Source organism: Camponotus floridanus, unplaced genomic scaffold (assembly GCF_003227725.1).
Source record: "Camponotus floridanus strain SB8 unplaced genomic scaffold, Cflo_v7.5 scaffold24, whole genome shotgun sequence".
NCBI lineage: Eukaryota > Metazoa > Arthropoda > Insecta > Hymenoptera > Formicidae > Camponotus > Camponotus floridanus.
The window spans coordinates 3,067,878-3,092,730 of NW_020229370.1; the positions used below are offsets into that span (position 1 = coordinate 3,067,878).

General features: G+C 30.0%; 3 protein-coding genes across 6 annotated transcripts in view; 1 reads left to right on the top strand and 2 right to left on the bottom strand.

Annotated features, from left to right (window-relative positions):
* The window catches only part of LOC105256556 (myocyte-specific enhancer factor 2), a 64,126-nt gene extending 62,257 nt beyond the window's left edge, over positions 1-1,869 (bottom strand). Inside the window, exon 1 of the mRNA XM_011266577.3 lies at positions 1,336-1,869. The gene's annotated coding sequence lies outside the window, so the exon portion shown is untranslated. The remainder of the gene's footprint in view (positions 1-1,335) is intronic.
* A 904-nt stretch (positions 1,870-2,773) lies between these two features.
* LOC105256557 (tRNA (uracil-5-)-methyltransferase homolog A) lies at positions 2,774-6,824 on the top strand. 4 transcript variants are annotated; one of them, XM_011266584.2, is made up of 10 exons: positions 2,777-2,981; positions 3,218-3,552; positions 3,645-3,803; positions 3,884-4,076; positions 4,162-4,289; positions 4,418-4,671; positions 4,745-4,979; positions 5,064-5,256; positions 5,357-5,517; positions 6,757-6,824. In XM_011266584.2, the coding sequence occupies exons 2-10, from the start codon at positions 3,238-3,240 to the stop codon at positions 6,778-6,780; spliced, it is 1,662 nt and encodes a 553-aa protein (XP_011264886.1). In that variant the 5' UTR covers positions 2,777-2,981; positions 3,218-3,237; the 3' UTR covers positions 6,781-6,824. The 4 variants fall into 4 exon arrangements, with proteins under 4 accessions (XP_011264885.1, XP_011264886.1, XP_011264883.1 ...); XM_011266583.2 differs by lacking the exon at positions 6,757-6,824 and having other exon boundaries at positions 2,774-2,831; positions 5,357-5,667; XM_011266581.2 differs by lacking the exon at positions 6,757-6,824 and having other exon boundaries at positions 5,357-5,667.
* Positions 6,825-6,949: 125 nt separating this feature from the next.
* Positions 6,950-22,117, bottom strand: LOC105256558. The gene is made up of 3 exons (XM_011266585.3): positions 21,513-22,117; positions 7,494-7,661; positions 6,950-7,141 (listed from the first exon to the last, which is right to left on the bottom strand). The coding sequence occupies exons 1-3, from the start codon at positions 21,663-21,665 to the stop codon at positions 7,040-7,042; spliced, it is 423 nt and encodes a 140-aa protein (XP_011264887.1). The 5' UTR covers positions 21,666-22,117; the 3' UTR covers positions 6,950-7,039.
* Between the last annotated feature and the right edge of the window lie 2,736 nt (positions 22,118-24,853).

The window sequence follows — 24,853 nt, forward strand, 5'->3', positions numbered from 1 at the left end:
GGGGTTCGATATCTCTCAGACGTTGCGTCTTTATCAGTCTTGCAACGAGCGAATTTACGATGTAACTTTACTTTCGAAAAAATATATTTCTCCGTCTACTCTATTAATTGAATGACGCATTTGCAAATATAACGAATTCAAATTAAACATTTGACGCCACGAATCAATACGTGATTTATTTATTGTAATTAATACACGGCAGCATGAGATTCCACGTGGCGCAAAAGTGCAATTCTATCAATTATAAACAGCCGATCATATCGATCATTAGCGTATGTGTTATATAAAAATGTTCCTAAAATTAATTTATACTGACATTTGGCTGTTACGCGCATCTGTCATTGCTCCGACAGTCTTAATGATGATGCTACACAGTCTCTAGGTGTATGTGACCTTACGTTGACTTGAAAAATAAATTTAAAGGAAACTTTTTAATATCAAAGTATTACGTCATATTCTCGTATGCATATACGACATTAATGATTTTTACTTTGAAGCATTGTGCGCGTAGTCGTAAAAGTAGCATCTAAGAATCGATGATAATTATCGACGCGTCCATAAATCACACGTGTTGACATAACAATATGCAATAGATATTAATCAACGCAACTCGAATCTTTGACTCGATTTTTTACTAATTTTAATCTAACGTCTCCGACAAGCACATGTTTATTATATATTCGTCGTATATTTTTGAGTTCTATAAAATTGATAATATGTAAAAGATCTCACATTGGAGCATCAGCTGATTCAAATCTCTTAATATTAGATCGTTAGCTACGCATACAAGAAAAATCTATCGTTCTGTTCATCCATTTCCTGTTTCGATAATTTAAACCGCGATGAAACGTAAATTCATCGGTTTTTCGAAACGACATATAATGCAATTGCGAGATCATCGAGTGGCTTTTCGCTTCCCGAGTATCGATCCGGAGTCACCGCGATGAGAGGATCAATAAATTTCACGGCGAGGCGCGCGTCGCGAAGCACATCCCGATACATCCCGTCTGAAAAATTCTTTTTCGTTCTCTCTCTCCCTCTCGCTTCTCTCGGTTTCGGTCCACCGAAATCGGAGACCGACGTGACGTGCGTGCATGCGTGTGCGTGCGTGCGACGGCGGCTGCGCGCTCGCGAGCGCTACTCCTACGGGCATACACTACGCGTACATGTATTCGTGCGGTTGGTATGCGCGAATGTGTGTGCATCGGTCACACGCGCGTGTATGTGCGTGTGCGCGCGCGGGTGTGCGCGTTAAACGAAGGCCATGTCCGACAGACTGTACGGATGACTTTTGAAAAGGTAAACAGGCAAAGCACAAGACGATTTGCTACTCACGGTTTCTCGCCGGTGGTTCCAGCCGCTCCTTCACGATTTCCCCCGTGGTCGGCCTCGATGATTATTTGATTTTACACAGCAACATTGTATGTCCAGTACAAAAAAAAAAGCAGAGAAGGAAAGAGGGAGAAAGGAGAAGAGAGAGAGAGAGAGAGAGAAGGAGAGAAAAAAGGAGGAAAAGGCGCAGAGCCGGGAGAGACGGAGATCGACGAGAAGAAGAGAGAAAGAGAGAGGGAGGGAGGGAAGAAGCCACACACACACACCCCGAGAACGCTCGTTTGATCAAAAGCACGATTTTCGTGACGTCATCGGCGGTCGGGCATGCGCGAATGGATTTCGGTGATTTTCCACGCACGGCGAAACACGTGCGACGAGTCGGTCGACGCCACTACTGCGTTCACGCACTCGGCACTACATATCGCTAAGAAACGCGCGGCATTATCGTCGCGTCGTAGCGGCGGCACAGCGAGCTTCCACAGATACCGTGCGCGATTCGCGAGGGCCACCGCGGCTGCCGACATCTAACTCCCATCCACTCCCACTTGTTAAGTGACGTACACTGACGTCATCGATAGTTTACCTTGAGCCGCGTGACATTGAACCGCAGGCCGGCCAACCGCGGCGCTGCCGGTCTCCCTGGCGCGCCGGGCGGGTTCTCATCGCGCGCGACAATCGTCGAGCCTCCCCTCCGTCGTTTCCCCTCCCCCCCCTCGCCGCGATGCTGCGTGAAACTTGCACGCACGAATGATTCTGTAACTGAAAATTATTTCTTTATCGATTATTGATTGATGTAGGTTAAATATAATAGTTGAATGTTATACTCGGGCATTCGTCAAAAAAATCGTGACATTTCTGATATATTATATGAATACAAACGCGCGCGTGTAATATAAAAACAATTGATGTGTCGAATGTAAGAAAATATTATTCGTACGCATATTTGAGAAAACTAATTTAGAATTAGCGAGAGGTCAAATTGACAGAAAGATTGAAAACCAACGAAAATTTGTAAGAGTGTTATGTAAACAGAAAAATAATCATAAGACTAAATAATACACACGTGTTTAGATCAAATGGAATAGAATATGAGCACATATATTTCCATAAAATTATATGTAAAATGAAGATTACGTATATAAAATTATGTATATATTAAAAATAATTAAATAAATTATATTTACAATATATATATAACATTTTTTTATTATCTTACTTTTTATCTCTTTTATACTTATCTCTCTTTTTTATTTATTTAAGTTTTAAATTAAAAAAATAAATCCAGTATTATATAATGAAAATACAATTCTATTTATTCCAACGCTGAAAAACATCTAGTACTTTACTAAATTTTTACGTTTTTACACTTTAGCCCTAGGGAAAAATCGCTGTCTTGAATATGATTACTCGATCAGTCGATTGTTCATGAGAATTTAGCTTGATATTATAAGATATGGAGAATTATGAGTGCACGAGTTTACGAAGGATATAGTGTATAGGTGTATAATATAGTCACTTGGAATATATAAATTTATTGTAAAGATTGAGAGGCCAATATAAGAAAATAACACATTTAATTTAAACTCGAGTATATGTGCTGGATAATTCTCTAAACATCCTAAAAAGAATTTAAATATTCATCTTGATCAGTTTGTGTTTTTTTATTATTATTTAATTGCCTAACAGCTAATTATATTTAATTCATTAATTACATTTAATTATTCAAGTTTTCTCATATTTATATATTATGATTAAAGTAAAAAATATTCAAATATAAAAACTTATTGAAAAAAGTTTAATAAATTAGTCTACATTGTTTTATGAGATACACATACGAAATTTTAACTTTAAAAGTTTTAATTTTAATTTTTTATAAAAATTGCAGTTGTGATTTTAAAATATATAATGACCAACGCAAGTGTTGAGGAAATATTGACAACTAATGTGGAAGATGAAAAGGACCCATATGCATATCTTGAAAGAGATGATTTCACATCCGAAAAATACAAGATAGAAATACGTGGTTTACCCAAATATTATGGAATTGGTGAATTTAAGAAATTGCTAAATGAGAAACTGGACTTACAATCGTGCAAAGTAAAGCCACCCAGGAAGGGTAGTGGTTGGTTGTACGTATGCTTCAGAAATGAAGAATGTCGTCAACGGGCAATAACTACTATAAATGGAATTTTATGGAAAAATAGTAAACTTACTGCACAGGTATTTTTTTATTTTTTCCCTAGAAATTTTTTAACTCAAATTTAAATAATATTATAATTTAACATTTTAATTATAATGAGTTTTCTTGATAGGTGGCTAAGCCAGCTCCAGATCCATTTGTGAAAAGAAAGTTAGAAGAAGAGTCTAGTAATAAACGTCTGAAAACTGATAGTGAAGATTTAAATTGCTCTCCTATGGATAGAATTAAATTTATTACTACTCCTTTATGGAATATGCCATACTCAAGTCAAGTAAGAATTTTTTTTGGATTTGTATTGAAAAATATTAAGTCTCCAAAAAAATAAATAAATGTATATATATATTTTTTTAGTTAGAATTCAAGCAGAAGGAAATGAAATCTATTTTGATGAAAATTGGTCAACAAATTATTAGAGAAAGTAAATCAATGACAGATTGGATAAATTCACAAAAAAAGTTATATGATGGATTGCCTTGCAAACTACAAAACATACTTTCAGCAGATATTATTGAAGCATACAGAAATAAATGCGAGTTCACAATTGGTAATTATGATAAATTTGTATATGAATTGAGTTATTATTACAAATATGAAGATTTTACCACATTTAATTTTTTTTTATGATACAGGTAAAGACAGTGAGCAAAACAAAATTACAATTGGATTTAGATTATCAAGTTATGCTTCAGGTTCTACGGCAGTTGCACCTATTGATAATCTTTGTCATATTCCTAAAAGTATGAAAACTGCTGTAAAGGTAAATTTCTATCATTGATTTCTTCAGATATTGTAGGTTTTATTGATTTAAAATCTAAGATTTCAACATTACATATATATATATATATATATATATATATATATATATATATATATATATACTTTCAGGTATTAGAAACATTTGTAAACGAGTCAAACTTGGAACCTTTTAATCCAGTCTGCCATAGTGGATACTGGAGACAAGTTACCGCTCGAACTACTCGTGCCAATCATTTGATGTTGATAGTAGGAATACATCCTCAGGATTTAAGTAATGAGGAATTGGACAAGTTAAAATCACAGTTGCGTATATTCTTTGAAGAAGGCGGAAAAGGTGCCGATGCTAATGTTACTTCATTATATTTTCAAACAATAGATAAAAAGTAAGTAAATATTATATAATATTGTATGAGTAAAAGCACTATATTTTTATTTGTGCAATATTTCAATTTGCAGGAATGCAGGTAGTGAAAGTAGTGGCACCTTATATCATGTTAATGGTACGGAATATATAGAAGAAACGCTACTCGGATTGAAGTTTCGGGTTTCGCCTCAGGCATTTTTTCAAGTCAATTCATCGGGAGCGGAAGTTCTGTACAAGGCGGCGATCGATCTTGCCCGACCAACAAAGGATATGGCACTACTTGATGTTTGTTGCGGCACTGGAACCATAGGACTCTGCTTTTCAAAGGTATTAATCATAATTATATATAATTTTCTGAAGATATATTACATATACATATATACATCATAAACATAGTGTTCATTGTTGCAGCATTGTGGCGAAGTATTAGGAATAGAAATTATTCCCGACGCGATAAAAGACGCAAAAGAAAATGTTATCAAGAATGGTATTACTAATTGTGAATTTTTCGTCGGAAAGGCGGAGGACATTTTATCGCCTGTCATTCAAAGGACGACAAAATCCAATATTACTGCTATTGTGGATCCACCACGAGCTGGCTTGCGTAAGTTATATACACATATATATAAATAAGATTTATAAGATTTTTTACAATGTTATAGAAATGTTAGAGACAGCTTACCTGCATGTTGATTTTTTTCTAGATCAAAAGGCTTTATTGGCACTACGCAAGGCAAAAAAGTTGAATAGATTAGTGTACATATCGTGCGATCCTCGTGCTGCCATGAAAAATGTAGTCGATTTAGCACGACCTAGTTCAAAGCAATACCTTGGTGAACCCTTTGTACCAGTAAAGGCCATTGCGGTAGATATGTTTCCTCATACTAAGCATTGTGAATTAATATTGTGCCTTGAAAGGTTATCGAACGCGATAAAATTGAACGAGCACGAATGTAGCAATAAAAAAAATATAGAATAAAAAATGCTACAATGTTTCACCAACTTGCTTGCATATTTTTTTTATTTCATATTTTATATATTGGTTATATATATATATATATATATATATATATATATAATATTATATATTATATAATATATATATATATATATTATATGTTATATATATAATATATATATATATATATATATATTTAAAATACTCTTTTTTTTTTTAAAGAGCACGTATAAATAGAGAGAATTATTAGAAAACGTTTCATCAATATTTTATGCCAACAAATAATTCTATATCTTTACAAAAAAATCAAAAATAATTGCTTGATATTTTCTAGTAAATTATATCTAAAGTTTATATCTAAATAATTTTTTCTTTTTTTAATATTAATTATATTAGCGATGATTATATATATAACACAATTTAAATAAATCTTTAAATATCCTTTTTCATAATGCAGATTATTTAATATATTTCGATAAAATTTTGCTTAAATATAATAAAAGAGCATTTAATAATAATTTAGTATTTAAATAGAAGTATTTAAATAGATATATCATAAAAAGATTCAGAGATAATTATATAATAATGTTAAAAAGAAGGAATTAATATATAATAATATTATTAATATTATTTTAAATATTCTTGCAACATTTCAACTTTTATAGGATTTATATTAGTAAGATGCCTCTTGTTTTATATATTCTTGTTGATATAGTGAACATTACATTTTAATTTCGTGGCGTTGCACAATCGTAAAAAAAAATAACAATGCGAAAATTTGTCTATTTTAATCTTTAAAGTTCACGAAATAAAACATCCATTTATCAGCAATAAAACGCTATTATGAAAATCGTATATTTTTTTCCTTAAGCTCATCGAATAACATTAAATATAGAAAATAGTAGGACATAAAAAGTAAAATGCCACTTAAAAGAATAATCCATTTGTACAAAGAAAGCAGAAACCAAAAAAGTCTGCATGAGATTTAGGTTTATACCCAACTATTTCATTTTAATTGATATGCTTGAAGAGGGTCATTTAATATAGGCCTTTTCATTCATTTACTTTATATAAGCTAAAGAAGAAGTAAATATATTATAGATAATTTTTCCCTACATGTTTTACTTATGTGATCCGCGATAGAAGAGACGGGACGGCGATAGTCGCTGAGAAGAAGGACAAAGATATTTGTTTGGTGCGCCGGGGAAGAAGAGAATCGATTCGACATTCGACAAATACGAATAACCGCGCGAATCTGTGCTACTGTACGTTCTTGATTTTCACTTAATTACTTGACACTCTAACCAGGGAAAGCACTGTTAAAATCTCGTCGTCGTGTTGTTGCAGCTAAGTCGAGAAAATGATACGAAACGGCGCACTCTCTTTCGGTCTTCGAAATTGAGGAGAATTGACGGCGGCGTGGTCATTATCACTTCCTCTTAAAGCACGTAACAGCATTGAAGTAACAACGCCAAAAAGCAACTTGACCTTTGGTTTGACCTTTGGCTTGTCCGCGTCGTTGCAAATCCATCTAAAAAGGAGAAGAATTATTAAGGATGGGCGTGATAGGTGTGTTGAAAAAGATAATAGCATTAAAGAAAGAAATTCGTCTAGATGATTAAATTATACGAGTGAATTTAATTTTTTGCCAAGATTGTTGATGAAGATATTATATCTAAAATTATATTGCATCTGACACGATCAAACTTTTTTTGTATATTTTTATACTGAAAATAAAATTTGTTTAATGCTGAAGATAATACTATTTTCTTAACAATAAATATAATATTATTACAAGAATCCTAAAATATAAATTTAAATATAAAAACCTTCTCGAATAAAGCTACTTAAAAATTAATAGATATTAATATTGAATTCGCTACCGTTTGGTCATCCGTTTCAGAAATTTCCGAGTTGGCTATAAAACGTGGAGCTGATGACTTGCTTATGTCTCTACTTCCAACCACACCTTTTCCGTGATTATCGACGACTTTCTGTAGAGCTACCATAAGTTGATCAAATAATAGAGCCGCCCTCTTTGGCACTATTACCTGTAAGAAAATTAAAATTAAAAGTGAAATATATAAAACTTTTTTTAGTTTATACATTTAATAGAATGCTGTCATTGTTTAAAATATATATTTTTCTTTTTTCGTAAAAAAATATATGATCTAACTTAAAATCCAAAAATAATTTTCAAATGTTAAAAAAAATATATATATATATATATATATATATATATATATATCTTGAAATCTTTTTGATTTTCATGTAAAATATTTTTGGATACAATTAATCTCGATAATATTTAATGTGAATCAATAGGATATCAATGTAATTTGTTATTTCTAATATTTTATATTGTTCAATTATTTTTATTTGTATCAGAGATAGAATTGTGACAATTCTTTTTGCGTCTTTCGCAAAAAAAGTCCTTAATTGAGAGATTTATTTCTGCACATTCTATATATACAATTTACTTTTCCGATGAACATGTTACTAAAGTATCCTATAAGGTGACAAAAAACCAATAGGTTAAGGATTTTTTATTACCATTCTAATTGATTTATTTAATTGATAAACGCACGTCCATTGCATATTACTACTTGAGAGATTTAAGTAAAAATGGCAACTTATAAATAGAGAAAATTTTATCATATTAGTTATCCTGTCTATCAAGAATATTTATATTCGAACTAAACTTAACAAAAATTCCATTTTATAATGTACATTTGCTTTCAATTATTTCGTCTCTTTCCTTCTTTATCTTTTAAATATAGAATAAAATAATATTTGTAATGCATGTGTGTGTATATGAAAATATAAAATTTTTTTCTCGCGCATTTTTTTACGGCAATTGTTCGCGAAATTCATATTTTTCTTACTTACATTTAATTATAATAAATCTAATTTTAAATAATGCATCTCTTTCATTATCATCCACTGGATAATGAGCGAATAATTGCACCGCAGAAAGTTAATTAGAAGATATCGAATTTTAGTGAGCTAGTCGGGCAAGGAAACGCGTTCTTGAAATCGAAGAGAAGAAAATGTAGGAATCGAACCGTATCTGTTCGTTGTGACAAAAGAGGCAGTTTGTCTGTCTTTGGACTTAACAGTAGGACGAAAGATAAATCGACGATAAAAATAATGAGCGCTCAAGAGAATCCAGACGAGATTAAAGATACGCCCCGGTGCTCTTAGCCTTTTAGGTACAAATAAGAGAATAATCAGGGCGTGAAAGTGTCGATTATGAATTTTATTATCTATCTTCGAAACATAAAACAGTCATTATCAAAAGTATCATAGTCGAGATTAAAATATCAACAAGAATGTAAAAAAAATTGAAAATCAATCCTTTTAAAAAATCCGGGGAAACAGAACGCGTCATACATTAAAAAAGAAAGAAAAAAGTATGTGTAATATAATAATCCAATATGATAACTGATATATTTCGATATATTTTTGAGATAAAATTGTTCTCAAAATGCAAAATTTAATTTGTTTATTATATATATTTTATAATCTATCATGAAATTTAAATTGATATTTTGAATAATAGAAATTATAAGCAATTTTCTTATTTATAATATATAACACGGAAAATTAAAGTTTCTGAATATATCTGGAAAATCAATTATGAAAAATGAGGAAATAACAAAAAAAGCAAAAAATAAGAATTAAATTCAATACATCGATGGAAATTATCGATGATTTTAATTATTTTCGCATCTCAGTATTTTCACGGGCTATGTCGACAATGCACCTCTTTGGTTTCCTCTTTGATTACCAGCTTGACGTTCGACATCACTGTTCCCATCGAGAACGAATTCATATAGGTCAGATATTATTCTCAATACTATATGATCATTCTCTTTTAAATTTTATAAAGTCTTTCTCTCTCTCTTGTCAACACGCTTTCTTTTCGTATTGGCATCCTTCTTGCCTTGCGATCTCTTTTTTGTTTGCCTCCTTTTGGAACAGATAAATTTCATTCTTCAATTTGACTATTTTATTTTCTTTGTTGAAAAATTCTTTTTAATATGAGTTGCATATCTTTCCTTTTCTTTGCTTTATTTGATATCTTTCGTAGATACAAATTTTTTATGGATGCAGCTGTAGTTTTTTAATAACTTTTGCGAATAATTTTATATCGATTACTCATCGATATTAAAATGTGTTTGCTTCATTTTCACAAACGCTCGTAACATATTTGAAATTTCGATAAATCATGTATTATGCATAACATCAAATTTATATATTAGCTATCAACTCACATTAGCATGATTGATTACATGTTTCTACAATTAAATTATCATGATAATTTTTCGATTATCATAATGAAGTACGCTTAGGAGAAGAACCAATCCGATTATTCATATCATTGCTTCAGGCTGTCTCAAACTGCAGAAACAGCACATACTTAATTGACTCATTTATTACGCTCATAGGTTGCTTATTTATTATTTTGAAATGACAAATTAAATGAGAGATATCTAATTTACAATACAAAATTTTCTCTAAAGTCGTAGTTTTTATATGCTTACATATATCTATCTTTATGTACAGAATATGTTAAATCAACTCTCCAGATTAGATTAAAAAATTGATAAATGAAGAAAGAATAAGAAATCTGGGAAAAATATCTTGACTATTTACCTACATGTAATAATCTTCAAATATTCACGATTTTTACTCGTAACTTCGTCGCAAACGTCAAGATTGCCATGTCAGAATCTTTGTTCTGTACATTATATTTACCGAAGTAAATAAACAATCAACGTCACGTAACATTTCACGTTGCATTCTAGTTACCCTTTCTAGTTTATTCATTTTGGTCGATTTCCCAAAGGACACACCGCCGGACACTTTTCTTTCATTACTTGCAACGACATTTTCTAGAAAACGCACCCACGCAACTGGAATTTAGGTTCAATAAAGATTAGAATCGTAAGAGAACGTGAGAAGACATAAATCGCTTACTCGATGTAAGATGCACTCTGATCTCTTCTCGCGTGCGAGAAGCAACTTCCTGCATTCAAATAGCGCTCATTCATTGCCGATACACACACATACTGTTTGAAATACGTAATAAAACTATCTACGATATACTTTCGGCAAAAAAGCTTGATTTCCTGCGCTTTAAGTCTACTTCTGACGCGTATGTATCTTTAATTAATTGTATATTGTTATAGTGTACATAAATTGTACAGTGTAATATATTTATACACTGTACAAATATGTCATGAATGAAAAACCTTCTGAATCTAATTTAATTTTATTTAGAGAGAAAGATTTTAATTAATGTTTAACGATCATTAATAATAAATAACGATGACCTTTAGGATTGAAGGTTTGAGAGCAATTCATGAATAATTTGTAAATAAATTTGAAGAAAATTATCCAAACGCGTAAAATAACGCTATAATAATAGATATAATAATTAAAATTTCTTTTTTCAGCAAATGTCGATGTTAATTCTAATAATGACAATTAAGCATTAGTTTAATAACAAACTAATTTGCAAACTAATTTTCTTATCATTTGTTGGTTATCTTTTCATTATATTCAAAAGAAGATTGTACATCAATAATGATTTTACATATCAAGAATGATTTTACAAAATAAATAAGGAAACCACATAAACTTTGTCGAGAAGTATAGCAAATAGTTATATATTTAAACGAATTTTATCGAAAGAAATGAATAATGAAGATTTACGTCAAAGAACGTTCTGTAAAATTTAATTACTCGGTTAGTAATGTGGTTGAAATTCCGATAAATCCTAACATTTTATTTAATTTTAATATAATATTAAAAATTCTTGCACAGCACGAGAAGGGTAAAAAAAATCTCGTGAATGAGATTTTTTTTACCCTTAAAATCGATTTAGTAATAAACTTGCCCGACAAATGAAGAATATAAAAAATGATTTGAATTAAGAATGTTTTCTAAATTTTCATAAAAAAATTTTTTGGTGCTGTTTCTATCATTAATCCGATTGCAATTTTTTAATTAAAATATCCAATATTGATTGTCTTAAGGTATTAGACATCAAGAATTTTTATATAATCTTTTACTGTTTTTATAATAAAATAAATGTATAATAATAGTTTTCATAATAAAATAAATATATATAATTGTTTAAAATACGAAGAATACATATAAACATATGATTCATGTCAATATCGCTCGATTATGAATGTTGCGGTATTTGAACTGTTATCCTGGATTTGAAAACCGCCGAATATTCCAATCAATGTATGGACGCGAGTACAACTGCACTTGGCGGACTAATTTTTAGCGGGAAATACACATAGACAGCGAGCCGCTCGTGAAAGAGACGAACGGAAGAAAAAAGAAAGTGGAAACGATCGGCTGCGATTGTGATGCCGGACTAGGCAATCAACCGCCTTTAATTGCGACATTCATGGGTGCTTAAAAGCGTTATCGGCGGTTGCATTTTATTATTATTGTCACGCATACCTGATAAATGTTGAATTAAAGAGAAAAGTGAAATAGGATATCTACGGACGAAAATATCACCACACATTTTTAATTTTTCCCAAAACACTCGCGATTCATTCATATAGACAAAATGTACGTAGGTGCGCTCTTGTCCAAATGCGTTTGACATTCTTTGAATGTGCATCTCATGTCAAAGCCGCGAGCAGAGAGGTACCAAATAAATTGATTTGTTCATTCATGAAAACAATGAAGTTTTATAAAGTTAGCCTCTACCCTTCGAACAGCGAACAAAAGGTATAAAATGATAATTTCAGATTCGATTATGTCACACAAATTGTTAGAAATATGTATAAACATATTTATATGTTATAATACGTTTGTGTTAAAAGTGTTTTTAGCTGCAATTATAATCCCATTTATTTGACGAATGAAAATGCATTTGCTTTTCAAGATATTATTTTATGTAAAATTAAATCAATTTCTATCACGTACAATTTCTAAATTTGGAAAATTAATCTGATATATCACCTGATTTGAAATATTCTGGATAGGTTTTAAAAATAAAGAGAGAGACATTTTAAATAAATTGTAAATACTTTCACGCCTACATTGTATAAATATGCGACAAATGCATTGATTAGGTCGAGTGGTTTGTCTGTTTTAATAAAAAAAGTTGATTAGAAGAATTTAAAAAGTCAATTTTGTAGATTTAAATACATGACCTTTCTATCTCTGCTGTAAAATCTTTTTATATGTACAAAACTTCGTTTTTTAAAATTATGTTCGATAATAATTATAAACATTATAATGTTTGGTATATTTTCAATTTGTTAAATTAGATGTCGCTAATTTATTATAATAGCTTTTGTTTTAGTTACACATGTTGGATTATTTTATGTTGTTCCGTCAAATTGATTTCTCGCTTGGCATAATTGCATTTACGCTTTGTGGCTCAAAGAAATTTCAATTACAATTGTAATTACAAAATTCCACCGATTACAACACTATTCATCACGCCTGCACTAATTTAATTGTTCTCAACAAACAACATATAAATAGTATCATTAATAGAATATATCAGATATCGAAATGCGATAGTTGTTAATTCAGGATTTTTATACGAGCAACAAGCTGAATCTCGACATTGCAAATTTAGAAAGATATTGCATCAAAAACATAATCTGACATCTGTCGAGATATCGTCTAATTTTCTCATAAATCGATAAAATACATCTCGCTTCTCGAATCTAATTACTATAAATAATAAATATTAGCATTTTTCAGTACAATATTTTTCTTTAAAATTGTTTTAATTTTATTAAGAATCCAAAAATGTTCTACTTCAAAATCGAATTGATCTCTTAACAAATCTATTTTCTAACAAATTTTGATATTCATAAATGCATTTATGATCTGATATATTTAACAACATATGTTTTTTTGTCGCGATTTTATTTTTCGTCGACGTTCCAATCATAGGAAAAGGAAAGAAGAAAGATTAAACCGCTAGCGAAGTTGCCGGAAATGGAAACCTCAGAGTTAAACGTCTGATTTATATTTCGTAGAGTCAACGCGTTGTGAAGGACAAATACCGAAAGCAATTTCTCGAATGAGAGGCGGAAATCGAGAAAAAAAAAAGAAACGTAAATCCGCCTGAATTGTATATCCGCCTGAATGAGAGTATATAAAATGTACGAAAAAATCGCATATCTTCAGTAAATATTCGCATCTAAAGATTCAATGCCATTTGTTTTAAGAAAATGGATTTAATTCCTAAATTAAGAATTAACATTGCGTTATTATGGAAAATACGAATGCTTTTGTGAATAAATTGAGAAATGTAAAACTATAATAAGTCGCATATATTGATAAATAATTTTATGTTTTCTAAAATACATGTTTAGAGAAAAATGCTAATAAAAACTAATAAATAATTTAATAATAACACATAATAATATAATTTAATAATAACACAATAATTGTTTAGTAATATAATGTTAAAAACAATTCATCAAGATATTAATAAAAATAAATCTGTAAAAATAAAAGTCATTTAAATCCCATTCGGATAAATCTCATTCATCTGTTCTGCAGATTGCGAACATTCTGCAGATTGCAAACATTCTACAAGCTTGCAAAGATATGTAATTGCGAAAATATTCAGGAACTAACACGTATCATTTTGAGAAATTGAGGCAATTGAGGTAAAATAGAGTGACGTGAAATTTCAATTTAAATAGCAAATACGTCAAATATTTAAATGGCGCGAAAGAATGAGATAAAAGAAGCGGAAAATTTTTTTAAAATTTAATTCATACTTCTCGACTTTTATCGCAATGTTGAAAATAAAATAATCAAAGGTGTACCGCATATATCAAGATATATATGAAATTACGTATAATAAAATGCCAGAATATTTCTTTCTTCCCTTTGCAATTAAAAGTTTTTACAATATATAATGTAAAGCGCGTAATAATAAGGAATACCGATTACTTATTAAAATTATATTACATGCTTCAGAATATTTTGTTAGAAACTATACGCAAGAAAGTGAAAATTATGATAAAGTTAAACCTGAAGATAAAAGGCAGGGAATTCTCGCTTAGAAATCATGTTTTAAATACAAAGAAAGGAACAGTATCGTATTAATAGACATTTTCAAAATAATAAATTAAGTTAAAGTTCTTGAACTTTAACTTTATTATGAGATATAATAGAATTGCTTTGTGTTACAAGTTGCATAAGAAAACAATAGTGAATATATCATTAAACTTATGGAATTTGACAATATATAAAATGAGGATTTAAAATTTATAATGTAGGCAAATAATTTTTGATAATACTTACTTATTAAATTATTATTTAATATATACACACATACGTGTTAAATGTAGCAATTATATTTATAGTAATTTGTTATTACAATATTTAATATGTAAAACATATATTAAAAAATGATAAATTTACTTTTATTTTTTATAATTGATTACGTTTTAGGTTGCAAGCATGAAAGTATCGAGCGAATATATAATTTGTTGAAGTACACGTGGATTTTGCTTGTAACCACACATGTTACAAACGAAAGCGAAAATTCTCAACTTTTATTCCGCTAATCGATGGATAGTTTAACTCTTTTTCAATGATGGAAAAAAATACTGATAAAAAATACTCTACAGCTATTATGATGAAAAGTAACCGATAACAAGTCGAGACACACTAAAAAAAATTACGCTTGGGAATTAAAAATAAATGGATTTTAGAATTATGATGAAACATATTCTTAAGAGAGAAATATTCTTAAGATAAAAGTGTGAAATAACTCAATTTTATCTGATAAAAATAATAAAATAAAAGTAGTAAAATGGAAACATACATGTGTGTCTCACGTTTTGATGTCCTTTATACGTTCCAAAGTTTCATTTGTGTGTGTGTGTGTGTCCGAAAAAAATAAATAAGATTTTTCCGACCCTAAGAAAGGTTCTTTTATGATTCTTAATGTATACATTACTACTTATATAGCTTACATATGTACACATAATGCATATACGTTTGTGTGCTTAAAAATTGGAATACATTTATTCGAGAAATAAAGCTCACGTAGAGAAGAATCATTTCGTCATATAAAGAAAGCAACTTGCTAAAAAGCTCACTTTTACGATGTCACGGAGAAACACATTTCTCCAAATCTCCAGGCGAAATAACCATAAACATATTTATGACCGTCTATAAGTTGGTCGATTCCAGACCGAATCAATGATATTACTGATGCAATAACGCGACTATCACAGAATAATATTTTTATCGGCATTTTAGCAAACGTTTCTCATCTCGTTTCGATCTCACGTATACATTCGTACGACCAAAATAGACTTAAAGATGATTAGAATCGTGTTAGCGCTAATCGGATAAACAAGCGGCTTAAGAAAACCACGAGAAGGATCGATCGTTTTCTGGACAATTTGTAACAATTCTAACCCGACGTATTTTTAATCCTGATAAAACCTCAGGTTCACGCGAATGATTTGCTGCTCATAAAAGATTAAAATTTATTATCGCCAATGATAATATTATCGCAACTCATCATCGTGCATTTTTTACCGACGAAGACGAGAATTAATTGAAACGCATACAACAACATATATCGGAGAGACACGTATCAAAATGTTGCAAAAAAGTTGCAGTCACATATTCGTGCATTTGACATCTGCATATCCGCAACAGATTTGATCTCGCGTCCAATTCAAAGCGATATTAGAGTACCATCCGCGTCAGATCTGTCTGCTGAAAGTACATGTGCTATTCGAATGAAAACTTTTTCAATTTCGAACATCCCAAGAATGCGATCCAATTAAAAAATATATTGTGTTGATTATCATCGCAACGGAATACGCAAAAAATTTGCATAAAAATCGTGCATTTGAGACGTAATTGCTTTTCATCACTCAGGATTTAGCACGAAATATCTCGCAAGTTATATGTACAAAGTTAAATAAAACATTATGTTAAATAAAACATTATAGTTAACTAATAGTTATCGGACTTTGGTATGTTAGTTATGCCAGATCAATATCGGAATATTTTTATACACGGCTAACTGTTGAGATGAGAAATGAGAAGAATGCAAAAATGCAGATTTATTTTTCAGACGCGCACAACGTAGTGTGAGAGACTTCAACGCCTGACATATAAGCGACGTCTTCAGTTGCATACTCATTTCTCTATTTAGGATCGTATGTTCACTTTGCCATCTCGCCCAACCCTCTTATAGACTATATTGTCGCTTCTTTGGATACTGATAAGTGAGCGATTTCAAAGCGGGTTAGACCGATGTTCCGCGATGCAACTGACGAAACAATACAGTGAAGCTTGAGCAGAAATAGCGAAACAATGGAGCTTGCGGCTCTTGACACTATCGAGTTTGCTGTAACTAACAAGGGTACAATCTCACGCCTGTCTAATGCTCGTTACGAGTAATATCATTAGGTCTGCTTGGAATAACCGCAGAATTACTATCATATAATATCGTAAAAGAGATTATTTGCGTTCTTTTCAAGAAATAATAAATAATGCCTAAAATAATGTCTGATATATATATATATATATATATATATATATATATGTATATATATATATATATATATATATCTACTATATATTTTAAAAAGCATAAAAATAAAAAGTATATATTATTAGAGTGATCCTAAAAGAAGGGAAAATTGTCCATATGATAAATTTTCATATAACTGTGCAAAAATATTTCGTATATTTTTGCACAAACTCGCGATATTTTCACGCGCATTTCCGATAATGTAAATGTCATATATCTGTATTATAATAATTAAAAGAGAAATAAATCTCCGTTGCAAAAATATGTCATTTAGTCATTTTTGAATTTTCACATATTTTCATGTATTTCCGACACGACAATAACTTTAACGGAATATGCTTCAATAAGTCATGCGCCATTTAATTAACTCGTCATGCAAGTAAAATAAATTACTTGTTGCTGAATCCAGTACTTATCAACGCTCTCGGAAATATAATTTATATTAATTAAATTTATTTAGATTGTTTGGGGATGCGCATGTTAGGATTTTAATAATAATGTTGATAAAAAGAGGGATATAGCGAAATTAAATTATTCATATCAATTAAAAATATTCATATCAATTTTTTGATAGATTTACATAAAATGCATCATTTGTACCAAAATTCATCAATGCATAATTAATTCCAACATTAATTCCAACTTTGTCTCCATATGTATATCAAAATATTTTTTATTCCTTCAGTTTTATTTCCGACAATAAAAAAAATTGTGCAATATTATAGCATGAAAATATGACGACAGCAAAAATTATTTGTGGGAATTATTATACAAATTAATATCTATTACACTTTACTTAAGAGTTATGTTTTTGTAATCTTGGATTATAATTTTTTTAATAACATGTACATACATATATGTGGAATCTCAAAAAAGAAAGAAAAAATAAAAAAAAATATAATAAGACATTACTGCATATTAGATTAAAATAGCTTTGAATAAATATTGTTTCCTGTATTAAATAGTTATGTAATTTTTATCTATATATATAGACATAAAAATTAATACAAATAAAATAACTTTTATTATATTCATTAAACAATTATTTTGCATATAATATGTTGTTATTTATTTCTAAGCAATATTAAAAATTTTTAAGAAAATTTAAAAAAAAGATCGATTAATTAAAAATATAAATTACATCAGTCTTTACATATATTAAATTCAATGTAAATTTTAAAAATCGATTAAAAAAAATGATTTTGAAAATATCTTAAGATCGATATACAATTTTTATATCGCAAAAACAAATTAAATGAATTAAATGGAATTAACAGGAATGGAATTAATTATATGAAGCTGAATTCTCATTCTTTGAAATAAAAATTTAATTGAAATAGAATTCTTTAATTTCTTTCTTCTTTCATTTATTATCAAAATAATATCAAAATATTTCCCTTTTGAGAATTTAAAATTTAAATTTTAGATAGATGATTTTTTTTCAAATATGCATGTATTGTCTTATTTTCACTGACAAATTTTTCAATATCGTCGTTATAATAAATTGCAACAAGAACAACAAATATTTTATTTAATGTTTCGATTTGTAATAACAATATTATTTATTACGGCTCGATAAACGAATGCATATCTCTGGAGAATTCGTTGATCAATCGAAACGAGAGTTAATCGAGAAGGCGATTACGGAAATGAACCGTCGACAAAACTACGCGACAACGTGTCTCCGTCTAAACGCAAGATCATAAGTCGTAGCTGATTGAATTAACGAAGCGCGATTATTAGCAAGTAATGGAAACGTCGTCTGCGAAGTTAATAATTCTAGAGTAAGTGGGACGAAGCATTCGTCGTTGAAACGATACAGTGTCACAGTCATCTCCGTTCGACTTTCTTCGATCGCTTCGCAAACAGTTTTCGCAATATAAGCATAACTTCGAAATGTATAATATTCGCGAAGACGAACTACGATTAGATATTTTATTATTTTAATCAATCGTGCATGAAAGATCTGCGATTAATTAACCTGACATTTAATTTAATTAACGAGATGAGTGCGCAAGATAGTTAAGAAGATATTATTCAGTTTGCTCCAAATTAAACGTATTACTGTTTCTCTAATTGCGAGCTAGCAAGCGATGTTTGTCGAGTATTTGTTACGACTTGACAGAGATCTTGATATTAAAATAAGAATAAAAACAAGATATTTCTGAATATTAAAATAAAAAGGAATAAAAATGTAGTAATTAAGTATAATAATTTAAAAAAATAATAATCTTTAAAGATATTCAATAAATATTTAAAGAATATGACAAATTATATTACTTAAAAAATAAATTGATGTACATTTACTGATAAAAAAAACATTAATGTTAAATTTAATATCATTTTTGCTGTACCTTTATTTTTAAATAAACCTATTATTGCTTTGCTGAATGTTCGCACATTATATGTTGAAGTAAACTCGTGAAAGAAAGAAGAAAAGAAACTTTTAATAACAATATTAACGAAACAAGGAATCAATGAATCGAATCATGATAAAATTATACAGTTAGACTTGTTGGGAATTTTTTTAACTTTTTTTAAATTTCTTTTCTTTTCGCACAATATTTTCTCATCATCTGATAATATTTTTCCTTTTTTGTAACAATCACAGAAATTTTTGATAACATAAAAAATAAACCAAATATATCGAACATGTGTATAAAAAAATAAACTGCATAACAAATAATGGCTTGTGTATTTCATTTGCGATATCGTATCGAGTTTTAATCGGTATATAATTTGTTAAATATTTTAAATAAAAGATAGATTTTGTATATGTAAATATCAAATTAAGTGCGATATAATTCATACTTATCAATTAAATATAATAGCGTATAAATTTTAATATCGGAATATATTAATAATAATATACAAAATATATATATATATTCTACTGTGTCACACGATAAACTTCTTATAATCTCTGATTTAACAACATTATCTCGGTAGCGCTGAACTGGGTTTGCCGAAACAACTTACAATATGGTTTATATTGCGTAGGGTAATTTTATAAATTGCCAATTCTATGTGTAAAAAGTACTGGTATAATCCTTTAAATGGCGATTGCATGAACTGTCGCAAGTAACTGCGAACGATAGTTAAAGAAGAACGTGTGTAAGGCATATTTGCGAGAAAAGATTTAGAAGAGATTTTTTCGATTTGCTTCCGAAACAAAAATGTAATAAAAAAATATCGTAATACGAAAATTCGAAAAATGTCAACTAAGAGAAAAAAAATAAAGATCGAATAGTGGCAAGATAGATGCGATACTATAAACGAGCAACCGCCTTCATCGTCTCTTTTTAGATTCAAATCTGTGCCATAATTATCAAAGGAGAAACAACAGTTTTCAGAATGCCGGCGAACAAAGAAAAGAAAAACTCATCAACGGACAATTACATTTGACGGATTTCTTACACAATTGCCGTTATATTTTCGCTTTTTTGAGAGAGACTCCAAGAAACAGTTTTGTATTACAATGTTAAATAATCACTTTTTCCACAATCGTGCCGTGTATTCGGGATTCTCTTTCACGTCTACTTATAGTAAAAGATCGATGTTGATCTCATTAGAAAGCTTCTACTGAATTCTATTTATATTATCTATTCATTGACTATTCAATTCAGCAATATCTAATAAAATATCTAATAAAATATCTAATATATAATAGAGAAATCAACAAGTGACATAAAAAAAAAATAAAATAATAAGAGAATTTTTTTAGAAAAGATAAGATATTATAAAAAGAGTAGTTGAAGATAACAATCAAAAATTAAATTAAAAATACAAAGGCAATAACCACTGCGCCAAGTTGAACGTAGCAAAAATTTATTAAATTGACTTATCAGCGTGAAGTCATAATGAATCGAATAATTGCATGGATGTAGATCGTAAATGTAAAAAAGCTAAAAATTATAATCAAATTAAAAGAATATTATTATTGCAAAAATTAGCAGACTGAAAGTCGTCATCAAAAGTTACATCGAAGATTCGCATAAGTAAGAAACGCTGACAGTAATAGACAAACGCACGTTTCAAACCTTTACCGGTTCATTCTCAATGTCGAATTATAAATAATTATAGAAAAATCATAATACAAAATCAAGCAATAATGTCGCAGATAAACAAATAAATTCAAATGTAATCGACTCAACGTATCTCTCAACAAAACCAATTTTTTTAGACTTATATTTATTACTTTATATTGCGTTTTTCACATGTATATATGTGTACAGAAATTGGTACGATCGTTTTAACCGAATAGAAGAAAAATTTGTACAAAACGTAATTGAACTCGCACAGTTAATAATGATGCTTATTGACTTACCGGATAATCGTCGTATTTGGCTGATTGTGAGTAATCGGAATAATCGACATTAGCAATATCGGAGCTCCTCTTCCCGACGACACGTTGTGCAAAATTACCGGTGATGATCGGTACCATAGCTACCACGATCAACGGAATAAAACTGATGCCCATATTAATCGCGCGTGATCCTGAATCCTGTCGCCGGACGTACGTTCTTATCGCGCCGATAAATCCTCGATTTACGACATGCGAAAGATGGTTCCGGAAAAAAAATCGCTCGGATATCCGGTCTCCGCCAGTTCCTTGACGAAGATACCGCTTCCGAAAGTGCTCGATCTGAATCGATCCTCGGTATCAAACACGATGCTCGGTGTCTTCGAGAAGGCGCCGATGTTTTGGCCCGAAGCTGGGGGTGCACCGACCGCCACTCAAGTATTCCAAACTTCGGCAAAGCTTGATGGACGTACGTCGGGAATGCAATGTGACGCTCGCGGTGGGCAGCCACGCTCCTATATACTTCGGTCTGCATGCATGGTTGACATTACGCAGGCGCCAGGACTTTCCGCCGCGCGAGAGACGGAAGAAGCAGCGCGGTTGACCGCGTGTCTACCACAAGACGTCGTATTCACACTAAATTAATAAACAAAATAGTTAAGCGAGTACAATATTTGCTTAATTCTTTTCAACTAAATATAATTATGGATTTCTCATTTCTTAATAAATTAAATGGTATTGCGTATGAGAGCAAAAGTATGAAAAAAAAAACAAGTTAAATAAGTTAAATAAGTTAGTCGTTTATCCTTATTAACAGAAAATAATTGGAACTTTTCTTCTCCCAGATACACATCTTTGAAAATGATTAAAAATTTACGATGTAAAATTATTATCATCAAATGATAATAGGAAGACAGTAAGTCGAATAATTAGCCGTTTATCTTTCTTAAATCTTTTCAATATTTACAATGTGTTTCTTTCTGAAACTTCAACAAAGTATTGATTAATCTGAAGTATTGATGCATCTAAATGCATGTTCTCCCTTTCTGACGTTATTTTTGTCCAACTAATAAATAAGTAAAGTTAATAATAAAATAAATAATAATTAAATACATTAATCTGAAGTGCTGTTTGTTTTAAAGATAGTTCAAGGTTGAATTCGTAATTGAAACTAATCGCAAAAAAGTCAAATTGTTAGTTATTTGATTATCTTTTCTAAAAGAGACATAAAATAAACTTTTTCTAAAGAACAATCTTTGTATTTTCGAGAGAATAAAAACTTCGCCGTAAAAATCTTTCGTAATAAAATCTTTTACTTTTGTATTAAAACTTCGGTAATATTTCATAATAAAGCATAACTTTGTTTCGTTCATCTGTTTAGAATTATATTATTAATAGTTATATTAATAATAGTTCAAATTATCACATGAGTGTCGTTCAATTACAAGATGATTATCGCTTTCGTTTTTCATTATTGCATTTGGATACTTTGCGACATTTCTTGTAATTTAGTTCATATTTCAGCAGATATGTACAAATTCCTGACGGTTTAACGTAACTGGGAATAGAGGCGTGATAAAGTCGATGATTGAGTGAGAGAAATAATTCTAAAATAAGAGAGAGAAATTTATTTCTATCTTTTTACAACATTATAATTTTTAATTTTTTATAGTCTAATCATTGTTTGTGACTAAAAAATTGTAACGCATTATATCGGCTGACAAATTACAAAAAATTAAAGAACGCTCAAATAAAAAAAAAAACAATTTCATTAGCTTTAAATTTAATTTAAAAAATTGTTTGGCATACTAATAAAATGTATAATTAGTTTGACTTAAATAATTACTTAATAAATACTTAAATAATTTTCTCTTAAAAATAAAAAGTTGTTAGTCTCAATTTAGATAGTTTTCAATCAGTTATAAGAAATAAAAATTAGTTTTCTTTTTAAATTTAAATGTAAAATTTAAACTAGCACTTTTCTCTCTCTCTCTCTCTCTCTCCCCCCCTTTCTCACTCCTCAAATGCTACATCTATCTTGAGAATATCTATATATCTTGAGAAATCAGAGAATCTAATTCTCTAGGGTTACGAAAAACCTCTAATGTCGCGCGCGTAACAAGCTTCTTGGTGTGTATCAGTCTCTCATTAACGAGAGGGATGTAACGATGCAACGTGTCGCTCACAATTATCTGCAAAATGGCCGAGTTTTATCGACTGTCGTTCGTCTTTCAAGGGAGTTATAACTGTGAGTGGGAGTTATTGCTTGTAGACGTGAGTAAGAATTCGAAAGAGCGTAAGAACAAAAATGAGCCTCATTTAAAGGAGTTAAGGGATAATCATTTTTCAAAATGTCAATGCGCGCACCGATATTTCTCTTTTGCCGTTTTCATCAACATTATACGAATCGGTAATTTTTCCTCGGAAATTCCTATTTTATTCCTAGATGCGCTCTTACAGATGCACTCATCCCTCTAACAAATACGATAAGTCAGGCCGTTTTATCTTTATATTACATAATAACTATGTTGCAAAAAAGTTTTCAAAAAATCTTTTTTGCAGAAAAGGAAAAAATAAAGATTATTAAAATATCTATTTGTTTTTTTATTTTCGGTTATTATTAAATTATTATTAAATTTAAATAATATATCTGTTACGTTTCATTTTTCGTTAACTATCTTTATAATAAAAAATAAAAAAATTGCCACGTTAGTTATAAAATTACAAAGGTATCATTAAAACTGAATATTTGCGCATTCTTCCCGATTGTTTTGCATATTTGTACGTGTGTGTATATGTGTACGCACACAAATGCTGGATAGTGTTTTCAAAGCTCACACAATGTACGAGTGTCCTGGTAATGGCGTTCCCTTCCGAAAGTCATCACCGTTGAAAAATCGCGGATGCGACAGGTGTTTCGCGACGAACAAAAAAATCGATTTAATTAAAACTGCCAGTCACGTACGGCCGGTAATTAACGACTAATAACTTTCGTTTCACTGTCTTCCACATGATAAACGATTATTTGCGTTTTGAGCATTCTTAGAAATGTTATAAGTTAAAATAAAACATTGTCTTTCTCTAGAAAAATTATATTTAGAATTATGTTTTCTTTCTCACATTATCGAGTCTCACGAAATAACATCTTTATTGAAATCATATCACATTTTATGTATTTTAATAATGTATAGCTACTATCTAGTTATAAATATTAAATGGAGCATTACCTAATTAGTGGCTGCACAATTAATTAGCTAATTATGGGATCAAATCTGTTTAACTCACTCCCGTGTGTAGGCGATATGATTTTGACTTTCAGATCATTGCTCATTGCGTAAGCAATGAATTATTGTGACGAAATAAAA